The sequence below is a fragment of the Chelonoidis abingdonii genome, chromosome 10 (genome assembly GCF_003597395.2).
Source record: "Chelonoidis abingdonii isolate Lonesome George chromosome 10, CheloAbing_2.0, whole genome shotgun sequence".
Classification (NCBI taxonomy): Eukaryota; Metazoa; Chordata; order Testudines; family Testudinidae; genus Chelonoidis; species Chelonoidis abingdonii.
Window position 1 is genome coordinate 62,408,167 of NC_133778.1, and position 20,375 is coordinate 62,428,541.

Genomic DNA, 20,375 nt, shown 5'->3' on the forward strand with positions numbered 1-20,375 from the left:
ATAAATAATTGGAGATATACCTATCTCCTAGAACTGGAAGGGACCTTGAAAGGTCATTGAGTCCAGCCTCCTGCCTTCACTAGCAGGACCAAGTACTGATTTTTGCCCCAGATCCTTAAATGGCCCCCTCAAGAATTGAACTCACAACCCTGGGTTTAGCAGGCCAATGCTCAAACCACTGAGCTATCCCTCCCCCCAATTGAAACAATAGCTGACTACAAATATCAAGACAGGACGCTGGAAACTCTACACTAAAACGTTTTGAGGGACTGAAGTATGAGGGTTTTTTGTCATTTTTTAAACAGATCCAACCCAATTACTCAGAGCAACTGTTGAAAAAAGGCTTTAGTGAAATAGACTTTTTTAAAATACAACATACTGGGAGTTGGAAGGCCTTTGCCCTATTCCCAACTCTACCAGTGTCATGCTGCATGAACTCAGGCAAGTCACCTGAGTTTCTCCTTCTGTAAAACAGAAATGATACTTAGCAACACTTTGTAAAGTGTTAAAATATCTTTGCATCAAAACAGCTTTAGAAGTGAGAAGTTATATATTTGAATATTAAATGTTTGTGCCTTTGCTTCATTCCAGAATGTTACCTTAACATAAGGGTTATACCAGTGCTTCTTAAAGTGAAAGAAGTATTTAAGATGAAACTTAGGAGGATTAGAGAATGGCAATAATGTGATTGGGCAAAATAGAGGGCTGGCGACTGAAAAAATTTACACGAGGCATATCATATAATTATTCTACTTAGAAAATTCTCTGCTCCCCATTTACCATATATCAATTATTCCACTAAGGGAAGCAGCTCTACTATAGAAATTAAGTGATAACCTCCATGATTAATTGACTTGATAGGACAGAAAACGGCCTAAATTCTTGAGTTCTACATAATAGCAAGGAAGACTAGTGATGACAATAGCTGCAATAGTGCCAAATAATGTCAAAATGTTCTCTTTTCCCCCCAAAATAATGCAAAAGCTTGGTTCACAGGGATTTCACAGTTTGAATCCTAGGAATTCTAAGAATTAATCAGGAGATTTTTCTGTAACAGAAGACAAAAAACAACAAAATGCAGAAGTCTTAACAGCTCTGGTTTCATGTGCTCTGCACCATATTTAATGCTATACTTTGACTAACACACAGGCCCTCTGTGCAACTATTTAATGGAAAGTTGTGTATTTGTAATGCTCCTGCTTCAGACATTTCACATTACCTTTTTAAGATACTGAAGCTCCTGCTGGAGCTTTTTTCAGCCTACAAAGTTGTTCAGATTTTTTTAAATTGCTTTAAATATTCAAACAAATGACAAAAGTTCTGAAAAGATAACTTACCTGATAAGATGGCACTGAAGTATAAGGAACAATCACACCCTGTATCTGATTTCCAATGTTGTTGTGTTGGTTACTGACTAGATTTTGATTCTGAGACTGCTGAACTCCAACCAACCCCTGGTAGGCTTGCTGCTGGTTAGGCATAACTTGGTAGCCTGTAGTTGCACAAATATTTAAATCTTGTTTTGAAAACAATTACATTACATCTATAACATGTTTTACACATAGATGAACATATGAAAAGGTTATAGTTTTGTTAAGACAGCTAACAGAACTTTCTCATCAGGATGTCAGGCCAGACTTAATCCCAAATGTATCTTTTGGAAGAGCAAATATCTACAAAACTGAAAAGAGTATTAGACTCAGGCTGTAAGGCCAAAAAGGACCACCACGATCTAGTCTCACTTCCTACAAGCCACAAAACCTCACTCGCTCACTTCTGTAATGGATCCATATCTTCTGATGAGTTAAAATCAAGATCGGAGGACTTCAGTAAGTCTAAATTACAGGGAATCCACCATTTACTCTAATTCAAACAAGAAAGTTACCCATGCCGCATAGGAAGGCGAACCCCACCCACACCTCCATCCATCCCCCAGGGGTCTCTGACAATCTGGCCTAAGAGAAAATTCCTTCCTAACCCCAAATATGGCAATCAGTTAGACCCTGAGCATGTAGGCAAGACCCACCAGCCAGACACCTAGGAAAGAATTCTATTTAGTAATTCAGAGACCTCCTCATCTAGATAGGTTTCCAATGTTTTACTCTAAAGTCTAATGAAAAATTAAAAACAAAAACAAAAACAAAACAGTCCTCTGCATTCTTTATAGTCCAGACATTGCAGCATTGGGATATACATAACCTGAAAATGAAATACAGTAGAAACAGACTGTACCAAAAAAAAAAAAGGAGTGGGGATTGATTAGTGTTTATTCTTCAAGCAATCAATGTAAAAAATTAAGCTTGATTTTGTAAATTCCATTAATTTTAATAATTTAAGAGGTTATTCATCTCTTTGGTAAGGAAATTTTTTGTTGTTGCTTCAAATATATGAACATTAATCCAGCTGTGTCCTTTTAAAAAGTGGTTATTCCACCTTTAGAGAAGTCTCAGTTGCCTAATAAGAACCGTTAGGTTTTATAACAGTACTAGTAGGAGTTCTTGAAAAGGAACAACTATTGAAAGCAAACATAAAAATAAACCATTGATCCTTTATCTCTGGCAGCTTGGTGAGAGTGGAATTTACAGTGCATACAGGGGGTTAAGATTGTTTGGATCCATTTATCTACACCATGAAATACCAAACACAAATCAGTTACTCTCCGGTGACGACAGCAATACCAATATGGAGACAATTACCATTTTCCAAGTGCCACTGAACAATGTCGGATGGTTATACAGTAACTGCCTGCACAATACTATAAAGGGGCTATTCTATTATTAAGACATGTAAGTAATTCCCATTAATGCTAATGTGAATTACACCGTGTATCAATAACAAAATAATATCTCTCATTGATTTGACTTGTAAGCAAGTGAATTTAGTTAGTTTTCCCTGTCAGAAGCACTTTTATTTTCAACAAGCCTAAACTTTTAAAAACTAAAAAAAAACCTTAAGGAAGTTTCTGCAAAAATACCACAATTTTAATATCACAATGATGACGAAAACCACAAGAACCTTAGAAGAGAAATGTTGTGTGTTATAACAACTTCAGACTCCATTAGTCTTTATTACTGTGATCAGCTCCATACATAAAATAATAATATAGCATGGTTTTCATGGTCCACCCAAAGATATTGATAGATTTTGCTGGTTTTCTAAAGCTCTCTGGAGAAAAAACTGTTCTACTTATGGACAGTCTGGTGGGGGCATTATAGCAATTTGTTGTCCATGATTACAGATGTCACAAGGTCCAGGCAACTCTTCCCCTTTGCATCACCCTCTCAGGTTGCCATGGTTTACCAATCACCTGCAACCAACGAAGTGAGAGGTGAAGAAACTGAAGCACTGATGGAAGGATGACTCTTGACAAAGAGTTTTTAGGTTCTTGTGCCAAGGCTAAGGTGGACGTCAGGAGATCCTCCTTCTCTGCTATTATGTAGGCAAATCCTGCTCCGTGGAATCATTTCTACTGGTAGGTCATCTAATCAACCCAGTTTGCTTCCAACCAGTTTCTAAATCAACATCCCCTGATTCTCTACTACTTTGTACATGTGTGCAAAGTGAACGTGAAATGCTACCAAATCAAAAAGTAGGTGCAAAATATAGAAAATACAAAGGCAGTGGAAATTCAAGGATAAGTGCTGCTCGGTGGCGGAAGCTCTCACATCTACATCATGGACAAGACTATCAAAGACTCAGGAGCTCTCAAAATAGTAACATGATAAAAGAATATAAGCACACCATCCTCCCACGATGAATTTCATCCATGCTCCCAATTGGAAGAAGTTCTATCTGTGGCATGTGAGAGCCATTCAGCCAAGTGTGAGCTGACAAAAACCAGTAGGGAATACCCAAGCTCATTATTGGCAAGGTTAAAGAGGATAAGCTGCCAGCAGCCCTCAAACATGCAATAATTCAGTCCTTGCTTGCAAGAGATCACTTCATTTAAAATAACCTTGTCAACTATCGTCTGGTCTCTAAGCCTCCCCTTTTCTGGGAAAGGTCATTAAGAAATTGGTGGCAGGCCAAATTCAAATGACATACTCCGATTCTTTGGACATCAGTCAGCCAATTGTTCCCTGGCAGTGGACGCAGATCAAACAACTTTTTACTTCCACTAGAATATAAATCATCATCAAATATTTACACACAGTGCCAATGGTACATCTGCAGCCCTGTCAGAAAAGGTGGTAGTATAGAACTGAAGGGTAATTGATGCTGTAGGTTGACAACCTTACAAATATGATACAGTACACCTTTACCATCTAAGGGACTAAAGAATTAATTAAAAATGAAAATGGAGCACAAAATAAAAAGGGCAACTATATGAAATTTACACAGCTGTAAAGATCATACATGGGACTCTGCCTGTAATGAAGAATTCAGAAATCCATCTGCAAGTCCCACTTCCAGTTTCAAACCTATGTGCAATGCAAGAAGAGCAATGAAACTTGCCTGATTTCACAGTGAATTACATCAGGATCACACTGGGATAAACATACAAAACAGAATGAAATAGTGTGTAAAGGCCACATGTATTGCATATGCTGACTCAGCAGTTAATTAAAATCCATATGGACAAAAATGGCAATGACTCAGCTCTAATAAAAGTCTGCTCTTCTATTTGAAGTGTTGGTCACTTCCCAAGATGAATCTAGTGTATTTTCCACCTTTCTGGAAATAGTGTCTCGAATTCACTCAGTAACTTAGGAGAAGGTAGGAGAGTTCTATGTTTTGGAGGTAAGTGATATACCATTAATTTTACAGGGTGCTCAGAAAACATGATGATTGCTAGAGAAATACCTATGTGTAAACAGCAGATTGCTTACACACATTCAAATGATTAGTCATGCAAAACTATAAGAAACAAAACCTTTTACAAATACATACATATGTATATGGATATTGTAGAATTAGAGGTGGTTCGGGGAAGGGCAATGAACATTTTTATAGCATGGAATGAGATTAAAGAGACTGGCATTGTTTACCTTTGAAAAGAGATGAATAAGAAGACATAATAAAAAGTATAAAGAATGGCTAACAGAAGGGAGAGGGCAACATCTGTTTTCCCCATCTAATACTACAAGTGGATATTAAATTAATTTTAAAAGGTGGAAGATTCAAAATTGAGAAAAAGAAATCCTTTTCACACAATGCATACTTAAATTGTGGAACTCATTGCCAGAGGATGCTCGGAGGCCAAAAAACTCAACAACACTCAAAAAGGGACTAGATAATTATATAGATAGCATTAAGTATTGCAGCTCTGGATATTCTTGTTAACAAATTTTGGAAGAAATCTAATGTGGGAGGAGAGATTATTCTACACCTGTGTAACTGCAGGGTTTAATTGAACCTTCTTCTGAAGCATTTGGTGTTGATCACTGTTGGAGACAGGATGCTGGACTAGACAAATACTGAGTGCAAACTAGTATGGTAATTTCCATATGCCAATACATATTTTAAATTAAGAGAACAAGAATTTCTAAAAGACAACAATGGAGATCAGATTAAACAAAAATATGAGTGCTTTAATAAAAGTGTCAACAAGATTTGATGGAAACCAATTCAAATCAACATTTCATGAAATATAGTAACTTCATGATGAATGTGATCAAGCGTTGGGGACAGAACTAGTATATTTCTGTCCTGCAAAGAGAATCTTACTCTTATAAATCAAAACACTACACCTGTGACCACAACTGACCACATAAAATGATGTTTTCCCCCAAGTTAGCCCCACAAACAAAAGAAGCAAGTTTCATATAAGGGCTCAAGGTGGATTTGCTTTCTACTAGGGCACGGTTGGCCAGCCTGTGGCTCAGAAGTCACATGCGGTTCTTCAGAAGTTAATAAAGGTGAGTCGCATCATACACGCATTTAACTTATGCAAATTCAACTATATGTGCTCGGCAAAAAAAACCCCCAAAACAAGATACCTGTAAATAGTGCGGGCGGCTCCACGCAATGAGCATATGCCCCGGAGTGAGCATGAGATGGGAGACATGAATCTGCTGTTCCCTCAGTTGGTCTCAGTTCCCACATACCTCTCAGTGTGAGTATCACGCTGCACTGAGTGTGATTCTATGTTTAAAGATATGTATTTTTCGTACAACATGGCACCTAAACACAAGCCAACTACTTCCTCTGGTGCTCAACCAAAGAAACAGCGATCTGTTCCAACGCTAGAGGAAAAACTCGTTGTGTTGGACTTATTGAGAGACGGTATGTCTGTCTCCAACGTGAAAATCAAAGCCTAACACTGCACTGCAATTGGGGCAGGTCACGACTGAGCTATATTGGCATGCATATGTGGGTGAAGTTTCCATAGAACTTGTCCCCACTATGCCACTCACGTTGGGTTTAGGTATTTTTACTAGCATTAAAATGTTCTTGATCAATACATGAACATAGCAAGTCAATTCATTCAGACTCTTCCTAGGATAAAAGCAGCATAATGTACCGTAGTTCATATACAAACAAACTGCAATTAACACAAACACGCATTCATTTAGAAAGATCACAAAACAGCATCATATAAACATAAAAATGATTAAGAAATATTCAGAGTATTATCAGACATTCGAATTAACACTGTAAATTGGTTTTATTCATGCTGGTTTGTGAAAAGGAGCAGCACTGAAATCTGAATGTGATAGAACAATCAGTATATTAGGATATTAGCTTCTAAAAATTATGCAGTTGAATCTTTGTTCCATTGTTAAAGAAAATCTAGACAGTATAACTGTGCATTAGATTCAAAATACAAGACAGGCACTGCACAAATATTTTCAGCTTGTCATATCGATGCCATTTAATTTATACACCTCTACCTTGATATAATGCTGTCCTTGGGAGCGAAAAAAAAGCTTACCACGTTATAAGTGAAACCGCGTTATATCGAACTTGATCTGATCTGCCAGAGTGCACAGCCCCTCCCCCCGCTGAGCACTGCTTTACCGCGTTATATCCAGATTAGTGTTATGTCGGGTAGCGTTATATCGGGGTAGAGGTGTACTTTGAATCAATATTAAAGGACTTCCCAAAGACAGCACTTAAGGTTTTATTTAATATGAAGAAATCTGTGATTCTGAACTATATGTAAACTTCCCATGCCTTAACTATTCTTACTGATTTTTTTTAAATAAATGAGATGCCTCAATTTATTCAGTTACTAGATGATGTAATGCACCTAAAAAGCAGTATACTGTGAGTAATTATTAATATTGAAGCTACAGGATATGATGGATGCAATCAATAGTGCTGCAAACTAAAATTCTTGTTTCCAAGCAACTGCAGTGTAGCTGTGAATATTTTTCACTCTTCTGCACTTCCAGAAAGAGAATTAATTTTGCAAGCTGAGAGAATAACTAGGACAATATAAATTGATTGCTAAGAAGGTTCCCCAGAGGGTTTTAAAAAAAAAAAAAAAAAAAGGTTCTATTTTTAGATTTACAATTCCACCTCGGCATAGGAAGTGGCATGACAGAAATGCAGCACTCAGCAGAAAAAGGTTGCGCCTGGAACAGATGGTTTTATTTTTAGAAATATTCTGAACAAGCAGCTACAATAAAAGAACATATGCTTCTTAATATTTGCTCAACAAAGTAACAATAATATTTTAATTTATCTGTTAACTTAAGTAAAATCTTGTTTATGGCACCTAAATCTCCACCTAATGCAGAAAAAACATTAGAAGAGATAAATGTTACTTTCAATGAAAAAATTAGCAAAAAAAACTGTGGTTAGAAAAATTCAGACAAATAACTACTAGTGGTAATCTTCAGAGTTAGAGGTTGTACAGCAGAGGCTGGTTTTAACTCCTTCTTAGACAAATCACCCCCCCCCCAACGAGTCACTTCCTCGATTAGCTGAAGCACTATCTTCCTTAAGTTTTTTTTATGTTCATGACACATTTTGTACAAGCAGGTTGTAAACTATTTGATTAAAAGGCAGCATATAAGTCAAACACACATCTGAAACCCCTTTAAAAGGAAGCGAGGAAGCAGCTGAAAAAGAGACCGGTTCACTGTGAGAAATGTAACCCTCTCAGACAGTGTTACGGCCCCGAATCCAACAGCTCACAAAAAAGGCCAAACCATTCCACAACATTAAATAAATACGCTTCAGTTACAATGCTTTCTGACAGGTTTCAGAGTGGTAGCCATGTTAGTCTGTATCACAAATATAAACAACAAATATTTGTAAAAAAACAAACAGCTCATTGGAAAGCTGTTTTATAGTTATTAAAAACTTCATAATACAAATAAAATTGACAGCTATTAAGCAATACAATTAAAAGTAATGTGTTAATTCTCAGTTTGGTAGGGTGTGATGGGATGCATCACAGAAAACCCCTTGGGTATGCCAGCTGATGTGCTGGGACTACCTCTAAGCCTGTTTTCCCTGGCATCTTGGGACTTAAAAACCCTGCTTGGTTTGGGCCAGACATGTTAGCCTGCTACAAACACAGACCCAGGTCTGAAACACGTCCCCCAACAGCTGCAGGCTTAACTGAAAACAGTTTAAGAGGGGTTCCTTCTTCAACATTAAGATGCCCAGCTCCCAATGGGGTCCAAACCCCCCAATAAATCCATTTTACCCTGTATAATGTTTGTACAGGATAAACACAAATTGTTCGCCCTCTATAACACTGATAGAGATATATGCATAGCTGTTTGCCCCCTCCCACCCCCAGGTATTAATACATACTCTGGGTTAATAAATAAGTAAAAAGTGATTTTATTAAATAGACAAAGTAGGATTTAAGTGGTTCCAGGTAACAGACAAAACCAGAAAAAGGCTAATGTAGTGCCCATCTTTAAAAAAAAGGGAAGTAGAAGGATCCGGGGAGCTACAGGCCAGTCAGCCTCACCTCAGTCCCTGGCAAATCATGGAGCAGGTCCTCAAGGAATCAATTCTGATGCACTTAGAGGAGAGGAAAGTGATCAGGAACAGTCAGCATGGATTCACCAAGGGCAAGACATGCCTGACTAACCTAATTGCCTTCTATGATGAGATAACTGGCTCTGTAGATGACGGGAAAACAGTGGACTATTCCTTGGCTTTAGCAAAGCTTTTGACATGGTCTCCCACAGTATTCTTGCCAGCAAGTTAAAGAAGTATGGGCTGGATGACTGGACTATAAAGTGGATAGAAAGCTGATAGTGATCAATGGCTCCATGTCTAGTTGGCAACCGGTATCAAGCGGAGTGCATCAAGGGTTGGTCCTGTGGCTGGTTTTGTTCAATATCTTCATTAATGATCTGGAGGATGACATGGACTGCACCCTCAGCAAGTTTGCAAATGACACTAAACTGGGAGGAGTGGTAGATACTCTGGAGGGTAGGGACAGGATACAGAGGGATCTAGACAAATTAGAGATTGGGCAAAATAATCTGGTGAGGTTCACCAAGGACACGTGCAGAGTTTGGCACTTAGGACGGCAGATCCATGCACTGCTACAGACTAGGGACCAAGTGGCTAGGCAGCAGTTCTGCAGAAGGATCTAGAGGTTTACAGGCAAGAAGCCTGATCTGATTCAAACATGTGCCCTTGTTTGCCCAAGAAGGCTAATGACATTTTGGGCTGGTATAAGTAGGGGCACTGCCAGCAGATCGAGGACGTATCATTCCTCTCTATTACGACACTTGGTGAGGGCCTCATCTGGACGTACTGCATCCAAGAAGGATGTGAAAAATTGAAAAAGAGTCCAGTGGAGGGCACAAAATCATTAGGAGGCTGACGCACAAGACTATGAGGAGAGGCTGAGGGAACTGGATTGGTTTTAGTTCTGCAGAAGAAGAAAGAATGAGGACGGGATTTGATAGCTGCTTTCAACTACCTGAAAGGGGGTGTCCAAAGAGGATGGATCTAGACCTGGTCTCAGTGGTAACCAGATGCACAGAACACAGGAGTAATGGTGCCAAGTTGCAGTGGGGGAGTTTGGTTAGAATATTAGAAGAACTTTTCCAACCTAGAGAGTGTGGAAAGCACTGGAATGGGTTACCTAGGGTGGTGGTGGACTCTCCTTCCTTAGAGGTTTTTAAGGTCAGGCTTGACAAAGCCCTGGCTGGGATGATTTAGTTGGGGATTGGTCCTGTTTTGAGCAGGGGGTTGGACTAGATGACCTCCTGAGGTCCCTTCTAACCCTGATTTTCTATGATTCTATGAACAAAGTGAATTATCAAGCAAAATAAAATAAAACATGCATGTCTAAGCCTAATACAGTAAGGAAACGGAATACAGATAAAATCTCACCCTCAGATGTTTCAATAAGCTTCTATCACAGACTGGACACCTTCCTAGTCTGGGCACAACCCTTTCCCCTGGTACAGCCCTTGTTCCAGCTCAGGTGATAGCTCGGGGATTTCTCATGATTGCAGCCCCCTTTGTCCCTCTCTGGGTTCCTACCCCTCCTTCTAAATGGAAAAGCTTCAGGTTAAAGATGGATTCCAGTTCAGGAATTTTGGGTGTGGGTGTAAAAAGACTTTACCCTTAAAGAACAAGGCTGTAATCTCCCCAACCTTATGGACCAACATGATGGCTACTAAAAAGGCTGATCTTGGAGCAGAGAACTGGTTGCCATTGGTTCAAATGGAGGTTTCATAAGGTATCTAAATACCAGGTTGAGGTCTCAGATCAGGGTAGGGTCTTTAATCTGGGAGTAGAGATTCCCCAACCCCTTAATTAACCTAGACAACATGGGGTGAACAAATATCAAGAACTCGTCCACTGGAGGATGAAAGGCTGATACTGTGGCCAAATGGACCTTAATAGAGCTAACTGATAACCCCAATTTCTTTAGATCTAACAGTTAATCTAGGATGACTGAAGGCTGCAGAGATTCAGGCAGAGGGTGGCAGTGACAACACCAAACGAAGACACTCTTCCATTTCTGCAGGTAAGAAGTACAGGTTGACTTCTTTCTATTTTTCAACAACACCTGCTGCAGTTCTGCAGAGCAAGAAGATTCTAATCCCATGAGCCACAGAGGAACCATGCCCCGAGGTGGAGAACCTCAAGCTGGGGTGAAGCACAACCCGTAGCCTGTGAGAACAGACCAAGAGTGGTCCAAAGATTGAACAGTGGTTGGATGCATGGATGAAGAAGGTATGGGGACTGAGCTTGTCTCAGTCAGGTCAGCACTGTAAGGATAACTGGCTTTGTCCTGTCTGATTTTGTTAATCACTTTTAGAATCAGAGGTATTGGAAGAAACACAAAGCAGACCCTTAGTCCAAAATGGACAACAGGCAGCCCACAAAGAGTGGTGGTCCCGTCCCCCTCTTCAGCAGAAAAAAAAAAAAGAGGGCATTTATTGTTCCTGGAGGTGGTGAAGAGAGCCACCTCTGGCAGTCCCCATCCTTGGAATATACTGCCTACCTCCCATTTGTAGTCCTGGGAGAAGCATCTGCTGAGAATGTCAGCTGTGGTGTTCTGAATTACCTGGGAAGTAGATCTGATGAGTTATACACCTGTTTCATAGTTGCCTGACTTCGGCGCACAGGGAGGGAAGGATCTCGCTTGTCCTTGCTTGTTGGTATAGAATATGCAAGATACATTGTCCATCATGACCCGGAGGAGTGGTAGGAAATGAAGGCAGGTGCTCCTGACTGCCCTGAGTTCCCACAGACTGATGTGGAGATTGATTTCCTGAGTTGTCTATCTGCTCTTAATCATGAGGGCATTGAGGAGAGCTCCACATCCCAACAGTGATCCATGTGTTGTTAAAGTCACTGATGGAGCTGGGAAACAGAAAGGAATGCCTGCCCAGAAGCTGCGTTGATCTCTCCATCAGTCTAGGGAATTCCTCATCTGTAGAGGAACCATCACATGCCAGTCCAAGGTTTGCCTGGCTGGAGAATAGGACATTCTGAGCCAACCCTGGAAGCAGCAGAGGCATAAGCCGTGTGTGGTCGGTCACAAAGGTGCAAGATACCATGTGTCTCAGGAGCTGAAGACAGCTCCTTGTTGTGGTCCAAGGGTTCCCCTGAATTGACCCTACCAGACTTGACAAAGTTATGAATCTGTCTGTCTAAGGCGCTGGCTGTCAACAAACTGTATCTTCTGTACAGGAGTTAATGTGATTTTTTTATTTTTTTATTTTTTTTATATTCAGACTCCTGGAAAAGGGCAAGGGCCATTTGTGTGGAAGACAGCACTGCTCTGTAAGAATGCCCTTGAGTAACCAGACATTTAAGTATGGGAAGACTAGGATTGCTTCTCGTTGGAGGTAAGCAGCCTCTGAGAACACCATTGGGGCCAAAGAAAGGTCAAAGGGAAACCCAATATTGGAAATGATCCTGGCTTACAGTGAAGTGTAAGTATTTTCTGGGAAACAGATGTATCATTATATGGAAATAGGCATCTTGCATTCCTTCCATTGAAGGAATTATAGCTGCCCGAGTCACCATCCTGAACATCTGAGACTTTACAAACTTGTTCAGAAGTCTTAGATCCAAGATTGGTCTCCATTCTCCATCCTTCACTGGGACAAGGAAATACTTCAAGTAAAACCCTTTGCCCTTATAAGGTGTTGCTCCTAAATTGAAGGAGAATGCTCACTTCTTGTCTCAATAAAAGCTCATGAAAGGGGTCCCTGAAGAGAGATGGTGAAGAAAATGAAGGGAGCGAGGGATGTAAAGTGAGTGCTATAACCCACTTGTCTGTAGTGACCCACTCCCAACCATGCTAGAAATGGGAAAGGCAGTCTTCAAAGGGGGAGGGGAGGAAAGGTGAGCGAATGGATATAGCTGTAAAACCAGAAGTGAGAGGATTTGAACCCTCCAAGCAACCTGTCAAAACTGTTGCTTTGAAGAGGACTGGGTGGTGGTGGAGGGCGGGTGAGCAGCCCCCTTTCTCTGCACTGTATGTCTTTTCCTGCCAGCGTTCGGTGGATCTATGGAATCCAGAGAACTGAGCATGACACAATGTCTGGGAAGCCTACTAAATCTTCTCTTATTTGTAGGATTGTATATGGCCAGGGATCGTAAAGTAGCCTTAGTCCTTCAATGCATGCAAGGACTCATCCATGGTCTCCGAAAAAAAAGTTTACAAACATCAAAAGGGAAGGCCTCCTCAGTGTTCAGGACTTATCTCAGAAACCCTAAGAGTTTGAGTCATGATCCCCTCCACATAACTACCACTCAATGATTGGCCCTCTAAGATGATGGATTGAAATTGCTCCCTCTGTTCCTGTGGCAGATGTTCAATAAAGGCTAGTTTGTAAAATTATATTTGGCCATGACTGTCTGATAGTTTGTGATCCTGAATTGTAGTGTTGTTGATGAGCAGAACTTTTGTCCAAAAAGGTCCAGTCTCTTTTGGTCTTTGTTATATGGGGTAGACTTGGAGGAGTGTTGCTTTCCTTACTCATTTACTGCATCCACCACCAGAGAGTTAGGCAGAGTGCGTGAGAACAAGAAATCAGATCCTTAGGGGGACCATAATACTTTTATCCACCGATTTACATGATGGTGGAATGATATATCGTGTTTACCATACAGTCTTCGCAGGATCCAGGAGCACCTCGTTAATGAGTGTGTAAGGTTCCGGTGCTGGGGCTTGTCCCCCTCAGGCGTGGCGGGGAGCCAGGGCGCCTCCCTACAGGCAGCAGTCCGTGCAGGGTCCGGACCCTTCAGCTGGGCTGGGCAAACGAATAGTCTCTAAGCAATTCCGAGTCCTAGCCCTTCAGCAGGGGCTAAGTTGACACAGGGTCTATAAGCTCGGCCCTGGAGCAGGAGCAGGGCAACAAGCAGTTCAGGCTCGGGGCCCTTCAGCCAGGGCTGAGCAAGTACAGAGTCTATAAGCAGTTTGGGCTCAGACCTTTCAGCAGGGCTGAGCAACACAGTACATAAGCCTGGCCCTTGGGTGGGGCAGGGCAGTAAGCAGCTCACAGCTCAGGCCTCCCAGCAGGGCTGAGCGAATACAAAGTCTATAGCCCAGGCCCTTGGGCAGGGCGGGGCAGCACACAGTTCAAACTCAGGCCTTTCAGCAGGGGCTGAGCAACAAGTGAGCAATAGCAGTCTGTAAGGCCCAAGCCCTGGTTCAGGGTGGGGCAACAAACACAGGTAAGGGGCAGACCCTCAAGCAGGGACTGAACAGCAAGTTAAACAGCACAAGAGACCTCCTCAGGCCAGGCGGAGGGGGAGTCTGCCACTCTTGGAAGGGCGGCAGGGGGGACGCAGGCTCTCCCACTGCACTGCGTCCCAGGCCGGCCCTAGCAGCGGCAAGGGTTCGCTGCAGTCACTGGGGTATCCTGGCCGCAACACACTGACATTGGTTCAGGGTCCCCTGGAGCCAAACTGGGGTCAGCTTCCCCCGGACCACTTCCAATCTCCCCCTCTTTAGGTACTTGTCATTCGCCGGTGTTGTCCGGCGGATCCCAGACCACGGGTTCCTCAGGATCCTGGGCACGGGGAAGCTCAGGCAGCTCCTCCGGATCCCAGGCACGGGGAAGCTCAGGCAGTTCCTCCGGATCCCAGGCACGGGGAAGTTCAGGCCAGCGTTCCTCCGGGTAGTGAGCACAGGGTAGGCTGGGCCCGGCTGGAGCTCGGGCACCAGCATCTGTCCTCTCCGGCAGTCTGCGGCCAACTGAGCGCTGAGGCTGCGTTTTTATACTTCCTGTCCTGCCCCTTGACTTACGGGGGGCGGGGACAGGTGGCGGTGGCTCTGCCCACTGAGGCACCTGTTCTGGCTCGTCCCTCTTAGGCGCGGCGGGGAGCCAGGGCGCCTCCCTACAGAGTAATACCACCATGTAGGTATTGCTGACTGCAGGCTATTCAGTTTGTGCTGTGAGTCTTTGACCTTTGAATAGAATCTGACGAGTGCCAGATACCCTCTTTCTGAGATCTTGACATTCCCCAAAAATCACTGACCATGGAAGGTGGCAGAGGCATAGCTGCCTCATCTGGAGAGAAGGATGAAATAGATGTTTGAGGGTGGAATAACCATGCTCCTCAAACATCTCATCCTGTGGGAGGAGAGAACGATAGGATTCTAGCCTCCCTATGAGACGGTACCAGTTGTCTGGCAAATTGCTGATAATAAGCAATGTGACAGATTTTTGTTATTAATTTGCTTGAGGCATTAGGTGATTAGGCTCAGGCTGCAGGATTGTTAGGGGAGGGGATGAAGGAGCACACCAAGTGACTAAATGTTAAACCTTTATTAATAAAATAACAGCGGTGAGTGCTGGGAACACTTTTATGTTACTCGGCGGAAGAAAGAAAGCATTAGCGCCCCAACCCTAACCCATTTTCATACTCACATGCATGACCAGAGGCTGACCAAGCCTGGGTGTAACGTAAGAAGAGGGGGAAGGGTGGACGAGAGTTTTGTTTTGTGCACAGGCCATTTAGGGTTTGCTGTTGATTTGCTTTGGCTTTTAGGAGGGTTATTAAGTTTTGTGGGGTTTTTGGGGTGGGAGAGGTGGCATTTTGTTTAGGGATCTTTGGTTTTTTTGTGTTTTTTGTTTTCATTTAAACTGGATTGTTGCGGCTTTTTAAGCTTTTTTTAAAAACACACCGGCCTTAGGGTCGCAAAAAACTTTGTTTCTGCTGGCTTTTGCTGTTTTACTAGTTTTTGTAGCCTTTGCAGTTTTTTTTTTTTTTTAAAAATGCCTGATTGGGGTTGGAATTTAGGCTTCTGGGGTTTTTTTGGGCAGGTAGCCGAGAGTTGAGTGTGCGCAATGGCCTTGGGCTGAAGTTAACCTTTTATTTTTGGACCTACCTGGAGCGTTGAGTTAACCCATTCCTTCTTTTTTTTTTTTTATTTTGGCCTTTTGCAACCTGCAAAGGAACCTTTTACTTTACATTTACACCTTTAACCTTTCCCAAAATACCTTGCAATGCCTGCAACAGCGTTAGCAACATAAAATGCTGATTTGCCTCCCCAGGGGACCCGCTGAGGGAAGGGGCCATTGGGTTGTGACACCGGGGTCCCAATATGGCCATGGGGGAGGGGGGCACATATATGGAAGTGGGGGTAGCATGCAGAGTTGTTTCCACTATGTTTGTTGACTAGCGCAATCTTCCTTGTGATTGTCCAAGAATGGGTTCCTGAAAGGATATATGTCAGAGAACCCTGTACATAAATAGGAGCGAATGAAAGTTTCCTTCATCCACCTCAGTATTACCCAATGGAGGAGCACATGCAGAAAATGGTGGAAGTACTGCAGCACCAGAGGATGGTGATGGTCAGGAGCTCAGGGTCTCCATATTGAGAGATGTTCAGTACCCATGAAGAGTGGGGGCTCCAGTTTGTCCGTTATAGATAGATCCTCAGGTGTGTCTTGTGGTACCGAGTAGGGGACTGGTATTAACATGGTAGCCAAGGCCAACATTACAGTCAATTGAGGGGTGGCAATACTGATGCAGGCGCTGATGGTGTCTGGTCCTGTTCCTTGTCTAGTACTGAGGGTGTTCACCTGCCCATTCCTATATAGCCTCAATATCCAGCATGAGGAGGCACAGGGACCATGCACAGGCCAAACAGACACAAGTAATGGAAAATCTCCAATCAAGGGCTCAAGAGGCCCATGTGCACCTGAAGTGCAGCACCCATAGGGACACCACTTGAAGAAGCAGCATTCTTCTGTCAAAATGAAGTTAGTAAGAATCTGAAAATATTAAGCTATATAACTGTTTAAATAAATGTATATAGTTATAGTGTACTCTCCAAAGTATCAAAAAGATGTACCAAATTTAGTTGGTGAATGCAACTTTTTTTAGAAAACTACTCAAGTACAAATGGAAAAGTTGATTTATGTCATCAATTGTAATCAAGACTTTCCACTCGCTGATTTAAATCAGTCATCCCTGACACAAAGAAAGGCATAATGATTTCAGCTTATGACCACGTGCCACATTTAAAGAACAACCACAATTCTTCACATTCGGACTGCTACAAAGTTGTATACTTTGAAAGATATTTCTTCACCATTAGTAAATGTTGCTTTACTGAGATTTCAGTATCTGACAGTACCAAGAGTTTCCTTTAACACCCATAAACATGTTAAGTAGTGAAAAAATTCTACAAACCGGTCTGCTGTGCAGGCTGTGGCAGTGGTGGGTTCTGCTGTGTGTTGTAATGGACAGCAGTAACTGGTCGATATTGTTGATTGGAGTGTGGATACTGGCCTGGAGCACAATAACAAGCTGGGATCTAAAATAGGAGCAACATTTTGGAGATTCACATTTTTAGGTTTATAAAAAGGCAGAGTGCAAAAACACGGAACCCTGGGGAGGGGGTGGGGGAGGGGGGGGCTGGATCACAAAATAAAGGCAATTCTATTTTCTTTGGGTCATACCAAAATAAGTAGCTGCTTGCTTTGAGTTTCTCAGCACTCAAATAGGGGGATTAAAGAAAATGATGATGATTAGGATTCCTAGGCCAGTCTTCATAGCAAAAATTTTAAACATAGACATATTGGAGAGCCTCTTCAAAACTAAGCAAAATAAAACATGTGCAGAGCATGAGAATATATAAAATTTATACTTGAGTAGGTTAAATTTAATCTAAAAATACCACTATTAATGATACTATATGGTTCCTAAACTCTAATTTTCTTTAGGAGTTACTGGTGGATAGGCATGAAGCTTGGATGAATGCCCATTCCCCAAGTAAACGGAAGCCATTGATTTCAAACCACAAATTAAGAAAAATCAAATTTACTATCCAAGTCCATTGAAATATAAAATGTTCATGAATGGTGCCAAGGATAATCTTTTAAATAGTTGTCTGAGAAGAAAATATAAAGCCTTTGTACCTGTGGTAGAGGTTGCTGCATATATCCCTGTTGCTGCAGCACTTGCTGGTTGACAGGATGGCTGGATGCAGAGTAGTTGGGAGTAGGAACTGGTTGGCCTTGTGGTGGTGGCAGAGGTGAGGCTGTTGCTATAATATAGCCAGACTGTTGTGGGGGCTGAAGGACTACAGTAGACTGGAACATGGTGGGGTGAGGATCAGCACCATCAGCAGATGACTGGTGGGCAAGACTCATATGGCTAAATTGTGATCCTAGGTTGTCTTGCTATAATAAAAAAGGATAAACATTACATTCACAAATATTCAAACTGGGAAAAGTATAGTTACTAGGTAAATTCTTCAGTAAGTGAAAAATTTAAACATGCACCTGTGCAATGACCATATGTTAAATCACTGAAAAGAGAATGACAAGGCAAGCTTCAGAACAGAAATAGAACAGTGTGCTCAGAACAGTATAATAATTACTAAGATTAATTGTGGAGAAGTTACACACAAATGGAGAGAAACTTAAAAGGTTTAACATCTTAGGCTAGAAAGAGATTTTCTTTCATAAAGGAGGCTATCTTTCATAAGGGTTAAATATAGAATTGCCATGAATTAGAATGAAACAATTTAAATGATGTCAATAACTTTTCAGATCTAATTCCAAAGGGGAAGTGAAAATGTTTAACTCTAATCAAAATAGGATGCATACAGCATCACCGTATTTAAGAAAAAAATATCGGATTTTCTAGAGATTGTGTTAATAATGCTACTAGTCTTGAATAACAAAGACTGTCCATCAGTCTATGAGTATATATAATACCAAGATCAACTGCTAATCCTCAAAACAGGCACAAATGTTAAGTTCTCCATGAGTCCGTGTTGTAGTCTTATTTATTATTTGTATGTATTATGGTAACGTCTACAAACCTCAGTCAAGGATTGAGGCCCATTGTGCTAAGCACTGCTAGTGCCCAGTGAAGTTCTGAGTCCTTCATTATTGTAGTCCCAAGCACTTTTTCTACCGTTTATACTAGGGCCTGGAAATAGTACTCATGGCTAACAGCAGTTGTGTTTGATGTATCATCCAACAGTGATATGGCTATCATCATTCCAAAGAACACATGCAATCACTAGTATTAAATCTTTTGCTAACCAGTAAGCTTCAATTCACACCTTAAATCTGGACTTTCCAAAAGGCAACAGAACATAGAGGTACTATGCCAAAGCTATTTTATGGCCACCTAGTCCTCCTCAGTTAGTCCTGAGGAAGATCATATGGCTGATATATATGTACATTCTTCACCTGCTAAGGAAATCAAGTATTTGAAAAACTATCTGCATTGCACACAAATATTTTCTTTATCTTCTCTGACTTCTGTATTTTGTGGAACTACATCCTGTGTTTCATGATGAAATACTTTTTTCTCAATGCTGAAGATATGTGTAATGAAACCATTAGCAGTTTTCAATTGCACTTAAGAAAATTGTTATATTTTCACAAGTGAACTTTTAGCTCTTTATTTGCCAATACAAGCCTCCTTGGGCTTTTAGTACATTGACTTGTGCCCTGAAGATGGCTTACTGACTCAACTATCCAGCTTAGCCCTTTGTTTTTACGCTTAACATCTCAATGTCTGCTTTTTAAAATAAATAATCTAGAGGAATGTTGGTTCATAAGGAGACTGAAACATGAATTCTTATACTTATCCACCAAAAACTCATACAGTGTGGGCTGAAGCAGTGCAAGTTATCTAAACTCTGAGCTGGAGAGTTTACCCTAGAGAGATGATATAGTTGTCAAATCCCCATGGGCCATTTAACCTGCTGTCTTTTTGATGATACAACCAATAAAGAGGCAAACATAACTGTCTTTTTAGGAGCTATGGATATCTATAATCTACATTCCTGACTGAGACCATCACCAATTTCACTGTGCTGAATGAGTACTAGCCATCAGATAGTACCAAATTTAGGATGCTACAAGAGCAGCCTGCATTTGAACCAGCGATCAATAGGTGAACTGCTTTACGTCCGTTACTACTCTTCACTGAGTCTCACCAGTCTCTGTTTTAATAAAGTCTAAACATAAGCCAGACAAAATAATGGAATAACTGATGGAGCAAAAAAATTCAGAGTGCAGTTATTTTCTTCCTTCAAAACTGTACACCCAAACATAGGTAACAGTAATTAATCAAGGGATTTTAATCATACACATCCTAATGAAGTAAGATGAATACGTACATTCTTTATTAGAGAAATAGGCTTCTGCACTATTCCAGCACTATTGATCAAAACACTAGCTATACATACACACACAACTATAAATAAATGTAAAGTAGGTAGTTATTGAATAATAGAAACATGCATTAGGATGACCAAGCAGAGGTATGGGAGCCGGGAGACCCTCAGTTCTAACCCAGGCTCTGATTCAAATTCCAGCCTTGGACAAGTGACTTATCTCCATCATGTTTGATTTCCCTATGCTAAACTGGTGAAATGATACATACTTATTTCATAGACTTACTGTATTACTTAATGTTGGCAAAGTACTTTGAAGGTGTTATATACGTTGAAATATACATGATGGCAAATTCAAAGGCCTGCTTTATGCTCATAAATAGAT

General features: G+C 41.3%; 1 protein-coding gene across 6 annotated transcripts in view; it reads right to left on the minus strand.

The window, feature by feature from the left end:
- The window catches only part of R3HDM1 (R3H domain containing 1), a 94,368-nt gene that overhangs the window by 21,716 nt on the left and 52,277 nt on the right, over positions 1-20,375 (minus strand). For all 6 annotated transcript variants that reach the window (XM_032782364.2, XM_032782294.2, XM_032782354.2 and 3 more), the window contains 3 exons: positions 17,769-18,032; positions 17,041-17,164; positions 1,338-1,492 (listed from right to left, as the gene is read on the minus strand). In XM_032782364.2, the coding sequence (XP_032638255.1) occupies positions 1,338-1,492; positions 17,041-17,164; positions 17,769-18,032 (543 nt within the window). The remainder of the gene's footprint in view (positions 1-1,337; positions 1,493-17,040; positions 17,165-17,768; positions 18,033-20,375) is intronic.